This window comes from Salvelinus fontinalis, chromosome 15 (assembly GCF_029448725.1).
Source record: "Salvelinus fontinalis isolate EN_2023a chromosome 15, ASM2944872v1, whole genome shotgun sequence".
Taxonomy (NCBI): Eukaryota; Metazoa; Chordata; class Actinopteri; order Salmoniformes; family Salmonidae; genus Salvelinus; species Salvelinus fontinalis.
Window position 1 is genome coordinate 35,166,909 of NC_074679.1, and position 19,776 is coordinate 35,186,684.

At 44.4% G+C, this 19,776-nt stretch overlaps 1 protein-coding gene across 10 annotated transcripts in view; it reads left to right on the forward strand.

Moving 5' to 3' along the window:
• LOC129811867 (ral GTPase-activating protein subunit alpha-1-like) overlaps positions 1-19,776 on the forward strand; it is an 80,745-nt gene that overhangs the window by 36,515 nt on the left and 24,454 nt on the right. For all 10 annotated transcript variants that reach the window (XM_055863553.1, XM_055863556.1, XM_055863558.1 and 7 more), the window contains 17 exons: positions 227-443; positions 592-774; positions 987-1,145; positions 1,241-1,434; positions 1,604-1,702; positions 1,899-2,054; positions 2,150-2,278; positions 5,467-5,592; positions 6,308-6,366; positions 8,765-8,873; positions 10,732-10,842; positions 10,979-11,047; positions 11,255-11,389; positions 13,557-13,740; positions 15,113-16,100; positions 19,353-19,424; positions 19,552-19,675. In XM_055863553.1, the coding sequence (XP_055719528.1) occupies positions 227-443; positions 592-774; positions 987-1,145; positions 1,241-1,434; positions 1,604-1,702; positions 1,899-2,054; positions 2,150-2,278; positions 5,467-5,592; positions 6,308-6,366; positions 8,765-8,873; positions 10,732-10,842; positions 10,979-11,047; positions 11,255-11,389; positions 13,557-13,740; positions 15,113-16,100; positions 19,353-19,424; positions 19,552-19,675 (3,114 nt within the window). The remainder of the gene's footprint in view (positions 1-226; positions 444-591; positions 775-986; positions 1,146-1,240; positions 1,435-1,603; positions 1,703-1,898; positions 2,055-2,149; positions 2,279-5,466; positions 5,593-6,307; positions 6,367-8,764; positions 8,874-10,731; positions 10,843-10,978; positions 11,048-11,254; positions 11,390-13,556; positions 13,741-15,112; positions 16,101-19,352; positions 19,425-19,551; positions 19,676-19,776) is intronic.

Below are 19,776 nucleotides of genomic sequence, written 5' to 3' on the forward strand. Positions count from 1 at the left end.
TACATACATACATACACACACACACACACACACACACACACACACACACACACACACACACACACACACACACACACACACACACACACTTAGTTTATCAGCTGAGTGAGTAAATGAATGTCCTCAGCCATGCTCCCTGAGTGTTAACTTTATTCCTAACATCAGAGTATTATCTTCTCTCTACCCCTTTCTCTCACTCACATGTCCTAACTACCTCTCTTTGCAGGGTATGACCAGGCGTGGCAGCAGCCCCGGTAGTCTGGAGATCCCTAAGGACCTGCCAGAACTCCTGAACCGTCAGAACTCCACACGACCCGTGGACGACCCCGGCGTGCCCTCCGAGTGGACCTCCCCAGCCAGTGGCAGCAGCAGCGACCTAATCAGCTCCGACAGCCAATCGGACTCATTTAACGCCTTCCAGTACGCCAACTGCAAGTTTGAAAGTAAGTCTGACGTCACCACGGCTGCTGCTCGCTCCCAGTGTAAAAAAACATGGCGGTGTAACTAAGTAACATAGTAGTGGAGTGGATTGTAGCTTGCTCTTGACATGCTGGAGGAGGACTATTTCTCTGACCGTTGTGGCGCTGTTAGATTTCAGCTTTGGTCCAGATGGCTGTGGTGCGGGGTCGTTGGACCAGGATACCACCAGCCTGGGAGGAGTACCCCAGACTGCAGAGGAACCGGAGCTGTCCAGTCTCACCACCCTGCACATTGACTCAGAGACCAGTAGTCTGAGCCAGCTTGGCCTGTCTGCAGATACCGTCACCATCACAGGTCAGAGCTGCAGATAAACAAATCAGAATACATTGCCTTTCAATGTCCACATCACTCATCCTTTTCTACATCTTAGTGACTTTCCTACTTAACCAAATCACTTGAATCATCTGGAAAAACCCATAGAAATCCATAATAAAATATGGATTAAATCCAATCAACTATTATTACTACCTAATTAATGACATTCCTTTGTTTGTGACTCCCTCCAGGTTCAGAGAGTGCGTCCCCGATGCATTCCCTGGGGGGTTCCCGCTCTCAGACCCCGTCCCCAGCCACGCTGACCGCTGAACATGTAGCTCTGCAGCACAAGGACCTGCAGCTGGATGAGAAACTACGTCACTCTGTAGTACGGACTCCGGATGACCTGGGTAATACACATACACACTGCTCTAATCACCTAACGCACAACACACTCAGCCTTTTTGGATACTAAAAGTGCCGTCCCTCTTCTCTATCCTCTCAGAAACCAGTGAATTTCCTACAGAGGACTGCAGTGTGATGGCTGGTGGCTCGCTGACTGGTTGGCACGCTGACGTTGCCACGGTGATGTGGCGGAGAATGCTAGGCATTCTGGGAGATGTGAACACCATTAAGGACCCAGAGATCCACGCGCAGGTCTTTGACTACCTCTGTGAGCTGTGGCAGAACCTGGCCAAGGTAGGGAATCATACGGGAACCAATCCGACTGTGTACTCCATACATTGACAGGCCCTTAGATCGCGTCACACATCAGACTGGTTCACACAAGATACTCACTCTGTCTCTCGCTCTCCCCTCTCTCTCTCTCTGCCTCTATCATTCATTGTGTCTCTCTCTCTCGCATCAGATCAGGGATAATCTGGGGATCTCTCTGGACAACCAGTCGTCTCCTCCTCCCCCGGTCCTCATCCCTCCCCTTCGGATCCTCACCCCCTGGCTCTTCAAAGTACGTACCTCTCACCGTTCCCTTATATAATCCGTTCTGGAAAAGTTACTTCACACGTTATCCTCTGAATTTCAGGGAAACAAATGCGCAGATGCAGGCGAGCTTTCTTTTTACCATGACCCTGACGTAAAAGTGAACAAAGTTATATTTCTACTCTTGTATCTGTGTCACTGACTGCTTGTTGTCCACTGTACAGGCGACCATGCTGACTGAGAGGTACAAACAGGGGAAGCTGCACGCCTACAAGCTCATCTGTAAGATCATGAAGAGGAGGCAGGACGTATCGCCCAACTCGGACTTCCTCACACACTTCTACAACATCATGCACTGTGGCCTCATGCACGTCGACCAGGTGTGTGTATGTGGCAATCTGCCAATCTCCTCGCGTCATGGTGAATATTGGTCTCCCTCTCTCTCTGTCACACTCTCACTCTCTGTGTTTCTCAGGACATAGTGAACACCATCATTAAGCACTGTTCTCCTCGGTTCTTCTGCATCGGCCTTCCCGGGGCCACCATGCTCATCCTGGACTTCATCATCGCAGCCAGCAGAGTCACAGCCTGCTCTTCGCTCAACGTGAGAACATCACCACCATTCACCCTTTCTGATTCCATATACACAAAAATAATCAGGGCTCAAAACTGTCACCAAAACATACTCATTTGCGACCCTTTGACTTTGCAGTGCGACACTCATTTTTAACTTCTACTTGGTACTCATCCCGGATCCGGGAGCACCCTCATCAGTAAAAAAGCTGACTAGCATAGCCTAGCAAGTAAATACTAGCATCTAAATATCATGAAATCACAAGTCCAAGACACCAGATGAAAGATACATCTTGTCAATCCAGCCATCATTTCCGATTTTTAAAATGTTTTACAGGGAAAACACTATGTATTTCTATTAGCTAACCACCATAGCAAAACACCGCATATTTTCACAATTTTTTTTACCGCATAGGTAGCTATCACAAATTCGACCAAATAAAGATATAAATAGTCACTAACCAAGAAACAACTTCATCAGATGACAGTCTGATAACATATTTATTGTATAGCATATGTTTTGTTAGAAAAATGTGCATATTTCAGGTATAAATCATAGTTTTACATTGCAGCCACCATCACAAATCTCACCAAAGCAGCTAGAATAACTACAGAGACCAACGTGAAATACCTAAATACTCATCATAAAACATTTATGAAAAATACATGGTGTACAGCAAATGAAAGACAAACATCTTGTGAATCCAGCCAATGTTTCAGATTTTTTAAGTGTTTTACAGCGAAACACAATATAGCATTATATTAGCTTACTACAATAGCCTACCACACAACCGCATTCGTTCAAGGCAACGTTAGCGAGAGCGAATAAACCAGCAAAAGATATACATTTTTTCACTAACCTTCTCAAACTTCATCAGATGACAGTCCTATAACATCATATTACACAATACATATATGGTTTGTTCGAAAATGTGCATATTTAGCGGCACAAATCGTGGTTTTACAATGTGAATACGTAGTGAAAATGCAGAAATATTGTCCGGAGAAATCTTGGAGAGGCACCTAATCTAATCAAATAACTAATCATAAACTTTACTAAAAAAATACATGTTGGACAGCAAATTAAAGATACACTAGTTCTTAATGCAACCGCTGTGTTAGATTTTTTTAAATAACTTTAGTATGACATACAGCTTACGTTATAGCGAGACAGCGCCCAAAATCCTGGCGGAATATACGTCTAAACATTTTCGACAGAAATACGAAATAACATCATAAATGGTTCCTACTATTTGATGAGCTTCCATCAGAATCTTGTACAAGTTGTCCTTTGTCCAGAATAAACGTTGTTCGGTTGTAGAATGTCGTCTTCATCTCTAGAATTAGCAGCCAACGCTAGCCATGTGGCGCAGCAGTGTCCAACTCACCATAACGCAAGACAAAGAAAATCCAGAAAATCGAAATAAACTGATATAAACTTATAAGTCGGTTTAAAATAACTCGTTTATGATGTTTTTAACACATATATCAAATAAAATCAGAGCCGTATATATCTAACGTCTATAACGAAAGCTTTTCAGAACGCAATCCTGAGGTCCCTCGCGCCAAGCGGAACAGTCAAAAGACTGGACCCACCGTTCCAAGAGGTCTTGTTCGGCCTCACATAGAGCTATACACCCCATTCCAACTCTCACTGCCTACTGACATCTAGTGGAAGGTGTATGCAGTGCATGTAGACCCATAGATTCCATGCAAATTAATAGGCTGACCCTGGAACCTTCTCACTTCCTGACAGGAACTTTGCTGCAAAATGAGTTCTGTTTTACTCACAGATATAATTGAAACGGTTTTAGAAACTAGAGTGTTTTCTATCCAATAGTAATAATAATATGCATATTGTACGAGCAAGAATTGAGTACGAGGCAGTTTAATAACGATTTTTTACGAAGTGAAAACAGCGCCCCCCCTATTGAGAAAATTAAGTGGTAGCTTGGGTGCCAATAAAAAAAAAAACTTTTAGGCTGTCACGTTAGTTTTTCGCTCACAATAAAAATACAAAAAAAGTATTATGACATTATTCTGACAGTAATGTGCAATTGACCAAAAATAAACCATATGAACGCATCTGCCTGTCCCTGTTTCGCTGTCGGCTGCTGTGTGAGCTAGCCGCTCCCTCTTCCTACTGTGCACAACGACGTTCATTCTAATAATCACAACCATGTGACTGTTGTTCAAAATGCAATTGGATGAAAAATATACTATTCTATTTACAGAGAGGGGAGTTACAGTTGTATGTGAATATCATTTATCACATCTCAATATTGAGTTAATGGCACCACTTTACAGCTGGAGTAGGCTATGTAGTACACTATATATACAAAAGTATGTGGACAGCCCTTCAAATGAGTGGATTCGGCTATTTCAGTCACACCTCTTGCAGACAGGTGTATAAAATCGAGCGCCCAGCCATGCAATCTCCGTAGACAAACATTGGCAGTAGAATGGCCTTACTGAAGAGCTCAGTGATTTTCAACGTGGCACTGTCACAGGATGCCACCTTTCCGACAAGTCAGTTAGTCACATTTCTGCTCTGCAAGAGCTGTCCTGGTCAACTAAGTGCTGTTATTGTGAAGTGAAACGTAGTTTTATAAGCCCAATCATTGCACAACAATTCGTAAAGGCAATCACGTGTTAAAAACAGTTTTGATGGCCACAATTTAAGTAGGGCAATTTTTGGTAATTGAAGCGCACTTCTCATTCAAGTGCATAGGCAACCGTAGGCAGGCTTCAGGCATAGTAGATTGACATAGGCCAGTGATGAGATCCAACGGGGAATAATGTTTTGTTATCAAAGCTCTAGTTTTGAAATATAATATGGTCTGAGAATAACAATATTGGCAGGCCAGACATATAGCCAATATGCTGTGATAATCTATTTGGCCTACTGCCCAAACCTCATTCCTACAGAACTGTTTTCATTAGGTTAATGTTACATTTCTTTTAAGTACATGTAAAAAAATATATAAATTTGAGTGTTAGATCTCGGCTTGCTTTTTGACTGCGAAAGTGATCTTGACTCAGAACATTTTGCTGACCACTGCTGTACACACCACACTCCACTGACCCCCAGTACAGCTCAATAGTCTGTTTCAACACCGTCGTCTTCTGTGTTTGCCCATGACTGGATTGCAAAGGATAGTGTTGTGATATGGATTTTAACTGTGGATGTGAGTTGACACCCGTCCGTCCGTCTGTCAGGCCCCGCGGGTGGAGGCTCAGATCCTGCTGGGTTCTCTGGTGTGTTTCCCTAACCTGTATGAGGAGCTGCCCGCCCTGCACCCCACCACCGCTGACGTGGTCATGACCAAGTTCAGAGACGTCAAGGTAACTGTCCTCATGTGGGGTGGTTGCTTAACTCTTGTCTTCAACCTGCTTTACTCTATAGCTTCAACCTGTAGGAACCGGTTCCAGAGAAGTGGTCATTTTGTACTATTTTACAAGATGGTCAGAGAGAGGGGTATATTGAAAAGATAGGAGGGGGACAGAGTTTGTCAAAGGGCAGTGGGCAATGAGTTTATTACCAATACTGACATAGGCATTAATGACCTGGAGGTGGCGTCATTAACCACTAGATCACTAGTAACCGTTAGACCACCTAACCCACAAACTGTTTGATGTTGTATCAAACGCACATTAAACCTAATTACCTTTTTTTATTTCTATCCCTGTGGTACTGAGGGAGCATCAACGCCAGCCTAGCTAACTCTCTAATGGGTGATTAGCTATGCCACAGGCGCCCATTCACAGGACCTTGTTGTTATTGGGTCGCTTTTGGTTGATTGCTGGTTAAAGAGCTAATTCCATGCATGAGAGCGTTTCATATTTGGACAGAGAATTTCACACGATGGCATCTGATAGCCTGGGTCTGGCTATGAATGACAAAGCACTGGTTAATTCAGCCAATAGGGAGTCTGTTTTGTCTGTGTGTGCATCTGTGTTTTCAGCAGACCTACAGATTTTGCTGAAGCCTGAAGAATAAAACCGTCTGATTCGTACATTCATCTGTCGATTGATTGATTGACTCTGTTCTTTGTTTCAGGAACACATCATCAAACACATCCTGAGTTCAGCAAGAGATGAGCCTTCAGCTCCAGCCAGGTATTTTTCTCACGTCACGAACTCTTGAATTAAACGACAATCAACACTTTACACTGACATAGATTATACGAAAAACATACATAGACATTTGTGAGGTAGATTACTAGCATATGACAGTAAGCAGTCTTTGTCTCTCTGACCTGAGGAAGACATCTGCCCAGCAGATTAATGTAATAATAATGGTGATAATGGTTGTGGCAGACAATAGGCCATGAGAGCTGGGGTTTTGGAGGGGGAAATAATCAATGCTGTCAGATTTGTCTGGTCATCCATACTGTAACCTAGCCAGACAGACAGATTAAGCCAAGTGTCATCTGAAGTAATCCACTGACTGTAGGCTTATGGGGGAGTGAGGAGTAGTGTACTCCCCCTGCCGTCTACTGTGTCCCAAATGGAACCCTATTCTCTATATAGTGCACTACTTTTTGAGCCCTATGGGCCCTGGTCAGAAATGTTATACTTTATATGGAATAGGGTTCTATTTGGTGGACAGTCTCTGTCTTCTGCAGGACCGGGCCCCCTCGGTGGAAGAGGTGCTAGTTTGGGTGTCCGTGCCACGGTGTTAGACAGCTAAATACTGAGAGACCTGGGGGGCTGGACGTGAGGGAATGGGGAGGACATTGGTGATATTTAGAACTGTCCTTGGTTATACTGTAGTCTACACAGCATATTGTCCCTGTTCGTCTCATACAAGGTCAGACTGACAATGACATTACCAGTTGATTAAGCGTTTACATTGCATTCGGAAAGTATTCAGACCCCTTCCCTTTTTCCACATTTTGTTACGTTACAGCCTTATTCTAAATTTGATGAAATTCATGTTTTTCCTCATCAATCTACACACAATACCCCTTAATGACAGTGAAAACAGGTTTTTAGAAATGTTTGCAAATGTATTAAAAATAAACGGGTACCATATTTACATAAGCATTCAGACCCTTTGCTATGCGACTCGAAATTGAGCTCAGGTGCATCCTGTTTCCATTGATCATCCTTGAAATGTTTCTACAACTTGATTGGAGTCCACCTGTGGTAAATTCAATTGGTTGGACATGATTTGGAAAGCCACACACCTGTCTATATAAGGTCCCACAGTTGACAGTGCATGTCAGAGCAAAAAACAATCCATGAGGTCCAAGGAATGGTCCGTAGAGCTTCGAGACAGGATTGTGTCGAGGCACAGTTCTGGGGAAGGGTACCACATTTCTTTTGCAGTATTGAAGGTCCCCAAGAACACAGTGGCATCCATCATTCATAAATGGAAGAAGTTTGGAACCACCAAGACAATTCCTGGAGCTGGCCGCACAGCCAAACTGAGAAATCAGGGGAGAAGGACCTTGGTCATGGAGGTGACCAAGAACCTGATGTTCACTTTGACAGAGCTCCAGAGTTCCTCTGGTGATGGAAGAACCTTCCAGGAGGACAACCATCTCTGCAGCACTCCACCAATCAGGCCTTTATGGTAGAGTGGCCAGATAAAAGCCACACCTCAGTAAAAGGCACATGACGGCCCGCTTGGAGTTTGCCTAAAGGCACTAAAATGACTCTTAGACCATGAGAAACAAGATTCTTTGGTTTGATGAAACCAAGATTGAACTCTTTGGCCTGATTGCCAAGCGTCACATCTGGAAGAAACCTGGCACCATCCCTACTGTGAAGCATGGTGGTGGCAGCATCATGCTTTGGGGATGTTTTTCAGTGGCAGGGACTGCAAGACTAGTCAGGGTCGAGGGAAAGATGAACAGAGGAAAAGTACAGAGATATCCTTGACGAAAACCTGCTCCAGAGCACTCAGGACCTCAGACTGGGGCGAGGTTCACCTTCCAACAGTACAACGACCCTAAACACACAGCCAAGATAGCGCAGGAGTGGCTTCGCGACAAGTTTCTGAATGTCCTTGAGTGGCCCAACCAGAGCCCGGTTTTGAACCCGATCTAACATCTCTGGAGAGACCTGAAAATAGCTGTGCAGCGAAGCTCCCCATCCAACCTGCCAGAGGTTGAGAGGATCTGCAGAGATTGTAGCGTCATACCCAAGAAGACTCGAGGCTGTAATCGTTGAGGTGCTTCAACACAGTACTGAGTAAAGGTTCTGAATACTTATGTAAATGTGATATTTCAGTTTTTTTATACATTTTGCTAACATTTCTAAAAAATCTCATTATTGTGTGTAGATTGAGAGGAAAAAAACAATTTAAGCAATTTTAGAATAAGGCTGTAACGTAACAAAATGTGGACAAGGTCAAGAGGTCTGAATACTTTCCAAATGCACTGTATGTATGTGTTAATGTGGGTTTATGGGTTACCAACTTTAACATGTGACATTATAATGGGCTAAGATGTCTGTTAAAAAAACAGCCCAATAGAAAATGAATAGTAGTTGTGTTTGCCCCCGTCAGGTGTGTGGCCCTGTGCAGTCTGGGTATCTGGCTGTGTGAGGAGTTGGTCCACGGCACCCAACACACTCAGATCAAAGAAGCCCTCAACGTCATCTGTGTCACTCTGAAGGTAGCTATATATAATATGCCACTTTACTTAGCAGACGCTTTTGTCTAAAGTGACTAATAGTTCTGTGAGTGAGTGCGTACATTTCTAGTATGTGATCGCTGCAGGAATTGAACCCTTAACCTTGGTGCTTTTGGCGTCATCTGCCATGCACAGTGACTTGAATTTTGAAATGTGTTGCCTTGCCTTCATCCCTTGCCATGGGAAGTGTTCTGTTGCAGTCCCTGGTTAGAAGTAGCACAGCAGCAGCAGTCTCCCTGGGGGCTGCCCTGGTCTGTGTGGTGTTTACTGGCACACTTAGTTTTAGCCTGCCTGGAGAGAGCGATGGGCTGCACTGAGTAGCCAGAAGAAGCTTACTGACAGTACCGACTGGTCTGGTCTGTGCCCCCCCCCCCCCCCCCACACACACACACACACACACATCACCAAACTCTAACCCAGCTAAATCTGGCCTGACTGTCAACATGTTTTGGCTTCTCCACTGCGCTCCACTCTCCTCAGACAGAAGGCTAATCCAGTGAAGAATGCATGCTCCACCGACCTCAAGGAATTATTATATTTCTATCATCTGAAATGAGGGCGCCTGCCCAACGGGCCCCCCTTCTCTCCCTCCTCCTGTCCATAATGTTATCCAATCAAATGGGATGGCTGGTGATCCGGCCCATTGTTTTGTGTGGGCATTGGCACTGCTGGTCTGGAGAAGCACTCTGCAGTCTTCCTGAGCCAGGGTCACAATGAGAAGGAGAGGAGGAGGGTTGTCTCCCTGAGCCCCTCACACACTCCTCACACACTCACAATGGCTCTTCCTCAATTGTCGAAAATGTCCGTCCTTTCTTCACCTCCTCCTTTCCTTTATTGCACTGATCTGAATAACTGGCCAGGTAGTAGCCTGTCACCTGACCAGGTAGTAGCCTGTCACCTTTTCACCTGTCAAGTCTTTCCTAATTGGTGCAGATGAAGGGGAGGAGATTTTTAAGCAATTAAGATGGTGCCAGAAGGAGGAGCAGGGAATAGGAGGGTTGCCTCTCCCTGAGCCCCTTCAGCCTACACCTCTCACAGTGAGAGGAGGGTCAAGCCCCCCACCCTCCCTCTCAATGAGTGTTTGGGCCTCTTCCAGTCAGCAGAATTAGGCTCATCCACACCTTAATCCTGATCACAGATCAAGACAGTCTCTGACACAATGTGCTGTTTTTCTCCTGTCAGCTTGGCTCTACAACAGGGATGGGCAACTTTGATGGGGGGTGGGGGCCACAAAAAAATTGAACTCATCATGAGGGGCTGCAGTGGCTCATGGGTCTGCATACCCACACATGCAGTCAGAGCCCTAGTCTTTTGGGGGCCCTAAGTTAAGTTGTGTTGAGGGAGGCAGTTTTATAGCAAGTTTGCTGCAATTCTACCATTTTGCCATGGAGGGGAGAGAAGATTTAGCAATTTGTATAACTAATTTCATGCAGTTCTAGAAATTATGCCATAGGGTGTAGAGAAATGTTTGCAGTTTTTAATATGATATCTAAGTGAGTGACTAACAAAATCAATGGACGCCCCCGGTCGCTAATTCGACCATCTTCACTACAATCTACAAAATGTTAGCTGACAAGTGCTTATTAAGTGGCTGTCATTTACTGACAAAACAAGTGAAAAAATGCTGATGCAACCACATTTCAAAATGGCACATAGTGTATTCTACTATTCTAACTCGCAACAGTAAGTTGAGATGTTTTTTATGTGTTTTTGGCGGGGGGATTGATCTGCAGACCTACAAAAGGGGGGGCCTGCGGGCCTCAAGTTGCCCATCCCTGCTCTACACTACTCTACATCTGCTGAGAGTAGTGAGTGTTTTTGTCTGTTTTTTGTTTTTCAGTTTCCAAATAAAACTGTCGCGCTGGTGGCCTCCGACATTCTGCACTTGCTCATAAACTATGTCGATGACCTTCAGAAATTCCCCCCAGACACTCCAAAGAAAATAGTTGAGGTAAATTTGCGTGTCCATTTTATTTATGTGTTATGGTATGTAAATTATTCCTGGAACTTTTCAAGAGTATCCTTTTTAAATTACAAAACAATACAATATATTTTTGCTTTCAATTTTGTTTTGACTCTTGTTTCAGATCCTCATAGCGACCGTAACTCACCTGCTCCCCACTACAGAATCTTCCCCTCATGAACTGGACAAGAGGGTATGTCACCTCACCTCATACACAACTCTCCTAGTCAAATGGAGACCTATTAATAATACAATGTTACTGTTAGTTTTCTGTACTACAGTACTGGCCTGACATGTTTTTTTGCAGAAGCACAATTCATTTTCTGTCATGATCCAGTATTTTGTTCTCTGCTTTATGGATGTAATCAAACTGTATTTGTTGTGGTCTGTCTGTCCCTAGTTGGTGGTGTCTCTGCTGTTGTGCCTCCTGGACTGGGTGATGGCTCTGCCTCCTAAGACTCTGCTGCAGCCTGTCCAAACACTCAGCCCTGACAAGGACAAGCCAGACAAGTCTGTCATCAGCTGTATCTATAAGGTATGCCCAATCCAAAAATGGAACATTCTATATGAGCTTTCTGAAGTAGCATTGTGAATTGATTGACTTCAAGACAATATATACAGTTTGTCGGAAGTTTACATACACCTTAGCCAAATACATTTAAACTCAGTTTTTCACAATTCCTGACATTTAATCCTCGTAAAAATTCCCTGTTTTAGGTCAGTTAGGATCACCACTTTATTTTAAGAATGTGAAATGTCAGAATAATAGTAGAGTGATTTATTTCAACTTTTATTGCTTTCATCACATTCCCAGTGGGTCAGAAGTGTACATACACTCAATTAGTATTTGGTAGCATTGCCTTTAAATTGTTTAACTTGGGTCAAATGTTCGGGTAGCCTTCCACAAGCTTCCCACAATAAGTTGGGTGAATTTTGGCCATTCCTCCTGACAGAGCTGGTGTAACTGAGTCAGGTTTGTAGGCCTCCTTGCTCGCACACGCTTTTCCAGTTCTGCCCACACATTTTCTATAGAATTGAGGTCAGGGCTTTGTGATGGCCACTCCATTACCTTGACTTTGTTGTCCTTAAGCCATTTTGCCACAACTTTGGAAGTATGCTTGGAGTCATTGTTCATTTGGAAGACCCATTTGCGACCAAGCTTCCTGACTGATGTCTTGAAATATTGCTTCAATATATCCACATAATTTTACTTTCTCATGATGCCATCTATTTTGTGAAGTGCACCTGTCCCTCCTGCAGCAAAGCACCCCACAACGTGATGCTGCCACACGGTTGGGATGGTGTTTTCCGGCTCACAAGCCTCCCCCTTTTTCCTCCAAACATAACGATGGTCATTATGGCAAACAGTTCTATTTTTGTTTCATCAGACCAGAGGACATTTCTCCAAAAAGTACGATCTTTGTCCCCATGTGCAAACCATTGTCTGGCTTTTTTATGGCGGTTTTGGAGCAGCGGCTTCTTCCTTGCTGAGCGGCCTTTCAGGTTACGTCGATATAGGACTCGTTTTACTGTGGCTATAGATACTTTTGTACCTGTTTCCTCAGCATCTGCACAAGGTACTTTTCATACCAAAGTACGTTAATCTCTAGGAGACAGAAAGCGTCTCCTTCCTGAGCGGTATGACGGCTGCGTGGTCCCAAGGTGTTTATACTTGCGTACTATTGTTTGTACAGATGAACGTGGTACCTTCAGGCATTTGGAAATTGCTCCCAAGGATGAACCAGACTTTTTATCTGAGGTCTTGGCTGATTTCTTTTGATTTTCCCATGATGTCAAGCGAAGAGGCACTGAGTTTGAAGGTAGGCCTGGAAATACATCCACAGGTACACCTCCAATTGACTCAAATGATGTCAATTAGCCTATCAGAAGCTTCTAAAGCCGTGACATAATTTTCTGGAATTTTCCAAGCTGTTGAAAGGCACAGTCAACTTAGTGTATGTAAACTTCTGACCCACTGGAATTGTGATACAGTGAATTATAAGTGAAATAATCTGTCTGAGAACAATTGTCATGCACAAAGTAGATGTCCTAACCGACTTGCCAAAACTATAGTTTGTTAACAAGAAATCTGTGGTGGTTGAAAAACGAGTTTTAATGACTCCAACCTAAGTGTATGTAAACTTCTCACTTCAACTGTAATGCCGACGTATCCGATTTTACTTGTACATATGCTAGCAGGGATCTCTGCTTCACGTTGACCGCAGCATCTAGTGGGGGTGTCGAACACAAACCATGTAGTAATATTTCTTTGTGTTTAGTTTTTTTTTTTTTGGTAATGGAGCTATTAGCAGAGGCTTTCTGTGGCAGGGAGTATGTCTATCTGTCTCTGGAGTCATTAATGGTGGAACAGTTCAGGACTGCTTCGTTACATCTTTAATACAGACTGGGGAGACTCCTTCCTAATGCATGCCACAGCTGGCACTCAGTGCACCCAGACTCACAACTCACTGCTCAGTAGTCAGTCCTCGGTAGTCAGCACTCAATCACAGCATTCTCTCTTCCCATTACCACCCTCTCTGTCTCCATGGAAACGCACAGTGACGGGATTGGCAGATAATTTAATTACTTTCTTTCTTTCTCTCTCTATAGAAAACTACAGTCATGTGAAATACGGTAGTGTTAATTGATTGATTTCTTGGGGCTTTCTCCGATCTCCCCTTTCTTCCCTTCTCTACTCACAGGTGCTGCATGGCTGTGTGTATGGGGCCCAGAACTTCAACAGCCCCAGGTATTTCCCCATGAACCTGTCAGACCTGACCAGTCCTGACTACGACCCCTTCCTGCTGCTGGAGAGTCTGAAGGAACCAGAGCCCCTCCACTCCCCTGACTCAGAACGCTCCTCCAAACTACAGCCGGTCACCGAGGGTAAGAACACTACCTGTTCTGTTGCTACTTTTCCTTTTCTCAGTCACATTGTCATCTCTACATATCCTACTCGTTCATGTTTTAGTCCATATAATCTCGTGGATATTCAAAAGCCCCTTTTTTAGAAACATATTGGTTGCACTTTACACTACAGAGTAACTATAACCATGTTTTTACCGTTATTCCGATCCAGACATTTTTGTTGCCCCACTGAAATAATACCAACTATCTGATGAGGAGAGGGAACATGGATGAGCTGAGTCCAGTCAGTGTGGCTGCTCTGCCTTAGGTCTGGCCTAGCCCTGATATGTCTGTAGCCTTCTTCATCATGGTGTCTAATGGAGGGTACCACTATATCAGTGCTAGGTGTGGCCTGGCTTGTTAAAGGTAGCAGTGCTAAGGACTGAATGTGATGTGAATGCAGCTAGGTTCCTCTGTGTCCTGACTCCTGTGTTAGATTCAGAGCAGCAGGGAGCCTCTGTACCTGGGCACCTGCAGCTTTTTCCATCAGGAGAAAATGACTAATCATTGGAGCACTTTGTGAGGCATGCTGCTTTCCTTCCAAAGTTGTTAGCAACTAACTGTCTTTCTCTCCGGTGGGTGCTCTATCTATAATCCTCTATCTATCCATTTATTAGTTTATTTCACTCCTTTTCTTTTGGTGTGGCAGAGGATGGCTGGATGGAGAGAGGGAAGGGAAGATGTTACCTTTTTATTTATACAGGTTTGCCTCATTGAGATCAAAATTGCTTATGCAAGAGAGACCTGTACCTGAAAGGGCACCTTCGATTTTGTTGGAGAGAGAGGGAGAGAAACCTGTCATCATGTTCTGTCGATACACATTCTTTTTTCCCTGTAATGGCTCGCTCAGGGTTTGTGCAGCTCTGTGGGACTGTAATTATGCTTATTGCAAAGGGATGGCTGCTAGCACACGGAGTGTGATGGCATTGGCTTGTTCTCTGCATGGGGCCACACAGAAATGTAAAGAGATTCTCAGTTGGAGCAATTGAGGTATCTAGTGTTCTAACTGGAATCTAGTGCTCTACTACACAGACCTTGATTTCTTCATCATACCCTAAATGCGCTTTGATTGGCTAGATTCCACAGACAGAGTCCTCTCCCTCATCTCTCTACACTCTGTTGGAGATAAACTCTGACACTACAAATACCTGGTCCCACTGGGATGAGCTGATACCTACATGTTATTGACTGGCTGACTGACTGACTGGCTGACTTCTCTTTTTCTATTTCTTCTCTGTTTATTGACACTGGCCTTGAAACGTCAACATTAAACAGATTCCAATACATACCCCTGTTCTAATTGTAGAGCTCTTCCTCTCTTTATCTCCTTATTCTTCCTCTCTCCCTGTAGTACGGAGCCGTATCCAGCATGGTCTGATCTCCATCGCAGCCAGGACAGTCATCACCCACCTCGTCAACCACCTTGGCCACTACCCCATGTCTGGAGGCCCTGCTACCTTGACCAGCCATGTCTGTGAGAACATGGACAACCCCTACAGCGAGAGCCCTGACCTGGCCCCAGAGCTCTTCGACGGGCCCAACCTACAGTTCTTTGTCCTGAACGGTACCACCCTCCTGTCCTGTCTCCAGATCCGGGCTGAGGACGGTGTGCCCGGAGGTGGGATGTCTGCAGGCCTCACCACTACCAGCGCCTGTGTGAGGGTTATTGTTAGGGATATTTCCGGCAAACACTCGTGGGACTCGGCTGTACTGTACGGCCCGCCTCACTGTGGTGCTCCTAACCAGCCCCTGCACCTCTACAGTAAAATACCTACAGAGAGAACGAATACAGATGGGGAGAAGAACCGAGCAGGGGAGCTTGGCGAGAGGGAAGAGGGGGCTGCACTGGAGGAGGAGGAAGAAGAAGAAGTGGTTGTGGTGCTGGGAGAGGATGAGCTGGGAGAGGAGGAGCAGGGGGAGGCTGTGGAGGAGGAAGAAGAGGGGGAGGAGGAAAGTGCCTTGGAGCTGATGGCCCCGCAGGCAAAGCGTGTGTGTCGGGAGGTGGTTCCGTCCTGGGACTCCCTACGAGAAGATGACGTTCTAGATGAGATGCTGCAGTACCTGGGCTACTCCAGCCCCGAGTGTCTGCAGCGCGCCGGAGCCCCCCTCAACATCCCCGCCCCGCCCCCTGTCTGCGTCTCGGAGAAGCAGGAGAACGACGTGATCAATGCCATCCTGAAGCAGTGTGCTGAGGAGAGGGACTTTGCGGTGCACAGGGGGAATGGGCTGAGCATGAGGGCTGTGGAGCAGGGGGAGCCGGAGCCCCACAGGCCCCAGTCAGCCTTTTACTACTGCAGGCTGCTACTCAACATCCTGGGCATGAACTCCTGGGAGAAGAGGTGAAAGAGAGACCAACCACACCACAAACTAGGGTCCTGTTCAGTGGGGCATGAAGCAGGAGAGAACTTTTTGAAACTGAGTGAAAGCGAGGTACTACCTTGTCCAAAATGAAAAGCCCAATTTCAGTTTCCATTTCAAACCGTTTCAAAAAGTTTTGCTAGGCTATGCCCTACTGAACACAACCAAAATCATAGTTTACAGTTGATTTAAGTTTTTATAATGAAATAGATGTATTCTGTTGGTATTAATTTAGAGAACAGGGACATTGATGACAATGTTTTAGAGATCCAGTAGATTCAGGTAGAGGATGGGTATGTGATGATTTAACTTTAGCTTGTTGTCGGCTTTGGCTTGTTTTCCTAGCTTGTTCTAGGTACTGTGCTAAATTCAGATAGTGGGAAACTGCATTCTGTGTCACTGCTACCGCAAGCCTTGTTTGTCTCAGCCCGTCAGATTTAGTATAATCAGCTTAGACTAGTCCAGCTCTCTCACTCTCTCTCTCGCACTCTCTCTCTTTGTATTTCTGTTTATCTCCCTCTCTGTCTTTCGCTGTTCATCTCCCCCTCTCTCTCTCTCTCTCTCTCTGTGTCCGTCTGTCTGTCTCTTTCTGTTTCTCTCTCTATAATCTCATCCACCTCATTATCACCACACTTCACTTAAATTACTTTACTTAGATTCATTTCCGAAGCAGCTATTTCTGATGGCTTTTCCCATTGCATTGATGTCTTTGAAGTATTATCTCATTGTATTACGAGAGATGGATGCTGGGTCTTTATTGATGAGAACTAATTGAGCTAAATGGAAACCGCGCATCACATCGAGCCCTAATGGCCGTGTTTATCAGTGAACACATGTTTTCTCCATCCATCTATCCAGGAGCAGTGCTCGACATAAAAATAGCCCCTTCCATTAATTTCTCCCCTTCATTACTCGTCCGAAAATATATCTTTAACAGGTTTATGTGTTTTGAATGGGGGGGGTTATGAGTGTGATGGGGTTTATATGAAAGATCTCTTATCTTATGAGTGGAATGGAGGGTCAGGCACTAGAACATCCATTTATTAGCCTACTCCCATCACAGAAAGGGAGAATAAAAGGACACATACTTTTAAAAACCCTGCCTCTCTCTCCTTTAAAAAAAACATTTTATTAAATCATGATTTTAAATGGGGGGAAAATGCATCACTTTCCTTCCCCTGGCATTCATACCACATTCAGTGTTTCCCCTTGGGTTGTTTTCAGCAGCTGTGGCAAAGTTGGGGCGGCAGGTAGCCTTGTTGTTAGAGCCTTGGACTAGTAACCGAAAGGTTGCAAGATCGAATCCTTGTACTGACAAGGTAAAAATCTGTCGTTCTTCCCCTGAACAAGACAGTTAACCCACTGTTCCTAGGCCGTCATTGGAAAAAAATAATTTGTTCTTAACTGACTTGCCTAGTTAAATAAAGGAAATTTAAAACTTTTTTAAAAAAGTTAGCGTAGTGGGCGTAGCCAAATGCGGGGTCTTAACTAAAGTTTTTAAAGGCCCTCATGGCTGCAGATATTTTATTTGCTGTTTTAAAGCTAATTCCTCCAATTCTACACACTGTTTCCATGAGTGGCTCAAGCATTATTAAAAATATATATATGCATTTTTAACCCTTTTCAGACAGCCAGCAGAATATCACCTAGAGTACCCCGCGTAGTAAACCACTTGTCGCTCTCGTCAAAGCTGCTAGTGCCTTCACACACGAGGGCGACAGCCACCGGTGACCATAGCAACAAAATAAACAAACATTATCAACGTACGAATAAATAATCGGTATAAGACTATAAGCATGCATACAAACGTATATACATGCAACATAAATTATTCATCCAAAATGGATTAGAAAACTATTATTTTTGTTCAAACGTGACTTTGTAAACTGATAGTGTTAGCTAGCTAGAGTGGGCAAGTGAGCTGGTGCTGCTGTTGGACATGCGTACAGACGTATCACCACGCAGGCAACGTTTTCTACTGTGATTGGTCAACAACGACAGCACAGCTTAAAAAATAGAGCAGAATCCTATTTTCTCCGCCTCGGCTGCTTTGCTTCCTCGGGCACGAGCACCACTGACCGCTCCGCCTGGATAGAATTTTGCCCCGGTCTAGGCTTCATTGAAAATGAATGGGCCAACCTTTCTAGTGCGCGCTGTCTGTTAGCGACTTTAGACTCTGTCTATTTTTTATTGGTGATTGTTAGTTTTAAAAGATGATCTTATCAAAAATATATAGATCCTTTTATCTTTTCTACATACTTTATCTGGTTTTAGTAGTTTAAGTTTACATTGACAGCATTTTCCATCATGAAAATTATTTTGACTAGTGGAAACACTGCCGTTTATTCCTCGTTAGACTAATATATTGCAATTCACTCTCGGGGTAGCGAGCTTGCAGGCACTGTGTAATAACGGCCTTTCATGCTGTTCCCGCTTGCCGCCTCTGAAATGGCTCACTTTCAATGGAGAAAATGAAGACCATTACGTTGTAACAAGCTAATAAAGAGGCCCATACTCAAATGGTGAAAGGGTGGGAGGAGGAGAAACACCACGAAACAAAGTCCTTTCATGAAAGTAGTTGTGGCTTTTACACCCCCCACTTGAGGACCTCTCGCCTACACTAAGCTGCTAATGTTCAAGCTCCAGATGGGAGAACATAATGCACAATTTTAAAAACTCCATATCTCATGTTGTGACGCTGGTAACTAAGATCTAAGCTTATTGATTTCTCAGGATCATCTGTGCAATGCTTGCTATAAAGTAGCAGAGTAGTTGTGTTTTTGGCTAAAAATCTTGAGTGATTTTATTTTGGGGGGGGGTCTCAGAGTTACTGCCACCACTGCATGCGTCTTGTTTGGCTCGATTGGTCTGATTTTCCAGGAAATACTGTGACTAAAACGAAGAGGTGGCCATTTAGTAGTGTGGGCCTGTTCATGGTGGAGAGAGAGTCTGGAGGGAGAGGTCTGGGGCTACTTAGTGAATGTATGTGGACTATAGCCCTAATCACCTGATCACTGTCTGCCTGTAGGGAGTGAGGATGCAGGGCCTTGTTGTTGTAGAATAGACTAGAATAGATACTTTGTCCATACTCCGTGTGTTGTTGCAGTCTAACTTGATAATCTTTAGAATCTATACCAAGACCTCATGGTGTTGTAAATATAATCTGTAGGCTCTGTAGAATCTATGCCACAATTATTTATGCCAATGGCATATACACTTGTTTTCGGTCATAGGAGTAACTTCCATCTCCTGAAGAAGAACGAGAAACTGCTTAGAGAGCTGAAGAACCTCGACTCCAGGCAGTGGTAAGTTACTGTTTCTCTTTCAGACTGAAAAAGTGACTGTTTTACTTTTAGGGAACAACACAAATATGTCCTTATCTTTCTCTTCTTGTTCATTGTCTTTTCTCCCAATGCCCCTCTTTTCCTCTAGTCGAGAGACTCACAAGATAGCCGTGTTTTACGTGGCGGAGGGGCAAGAGGACAAGCACTCTATCCTGTCTAACACCAGTGGTAGTCAGGCCTACGAGGACTTTGTCTCTGGGCTGGGCTGGGAGGTAAGACAGACCCCTACTCTCTGCACTACAGCCTTTCAGCATCACTTTATATAAGCCTTATATGTATCATTAATAGTGAGTTATATTAATATTACATTGTA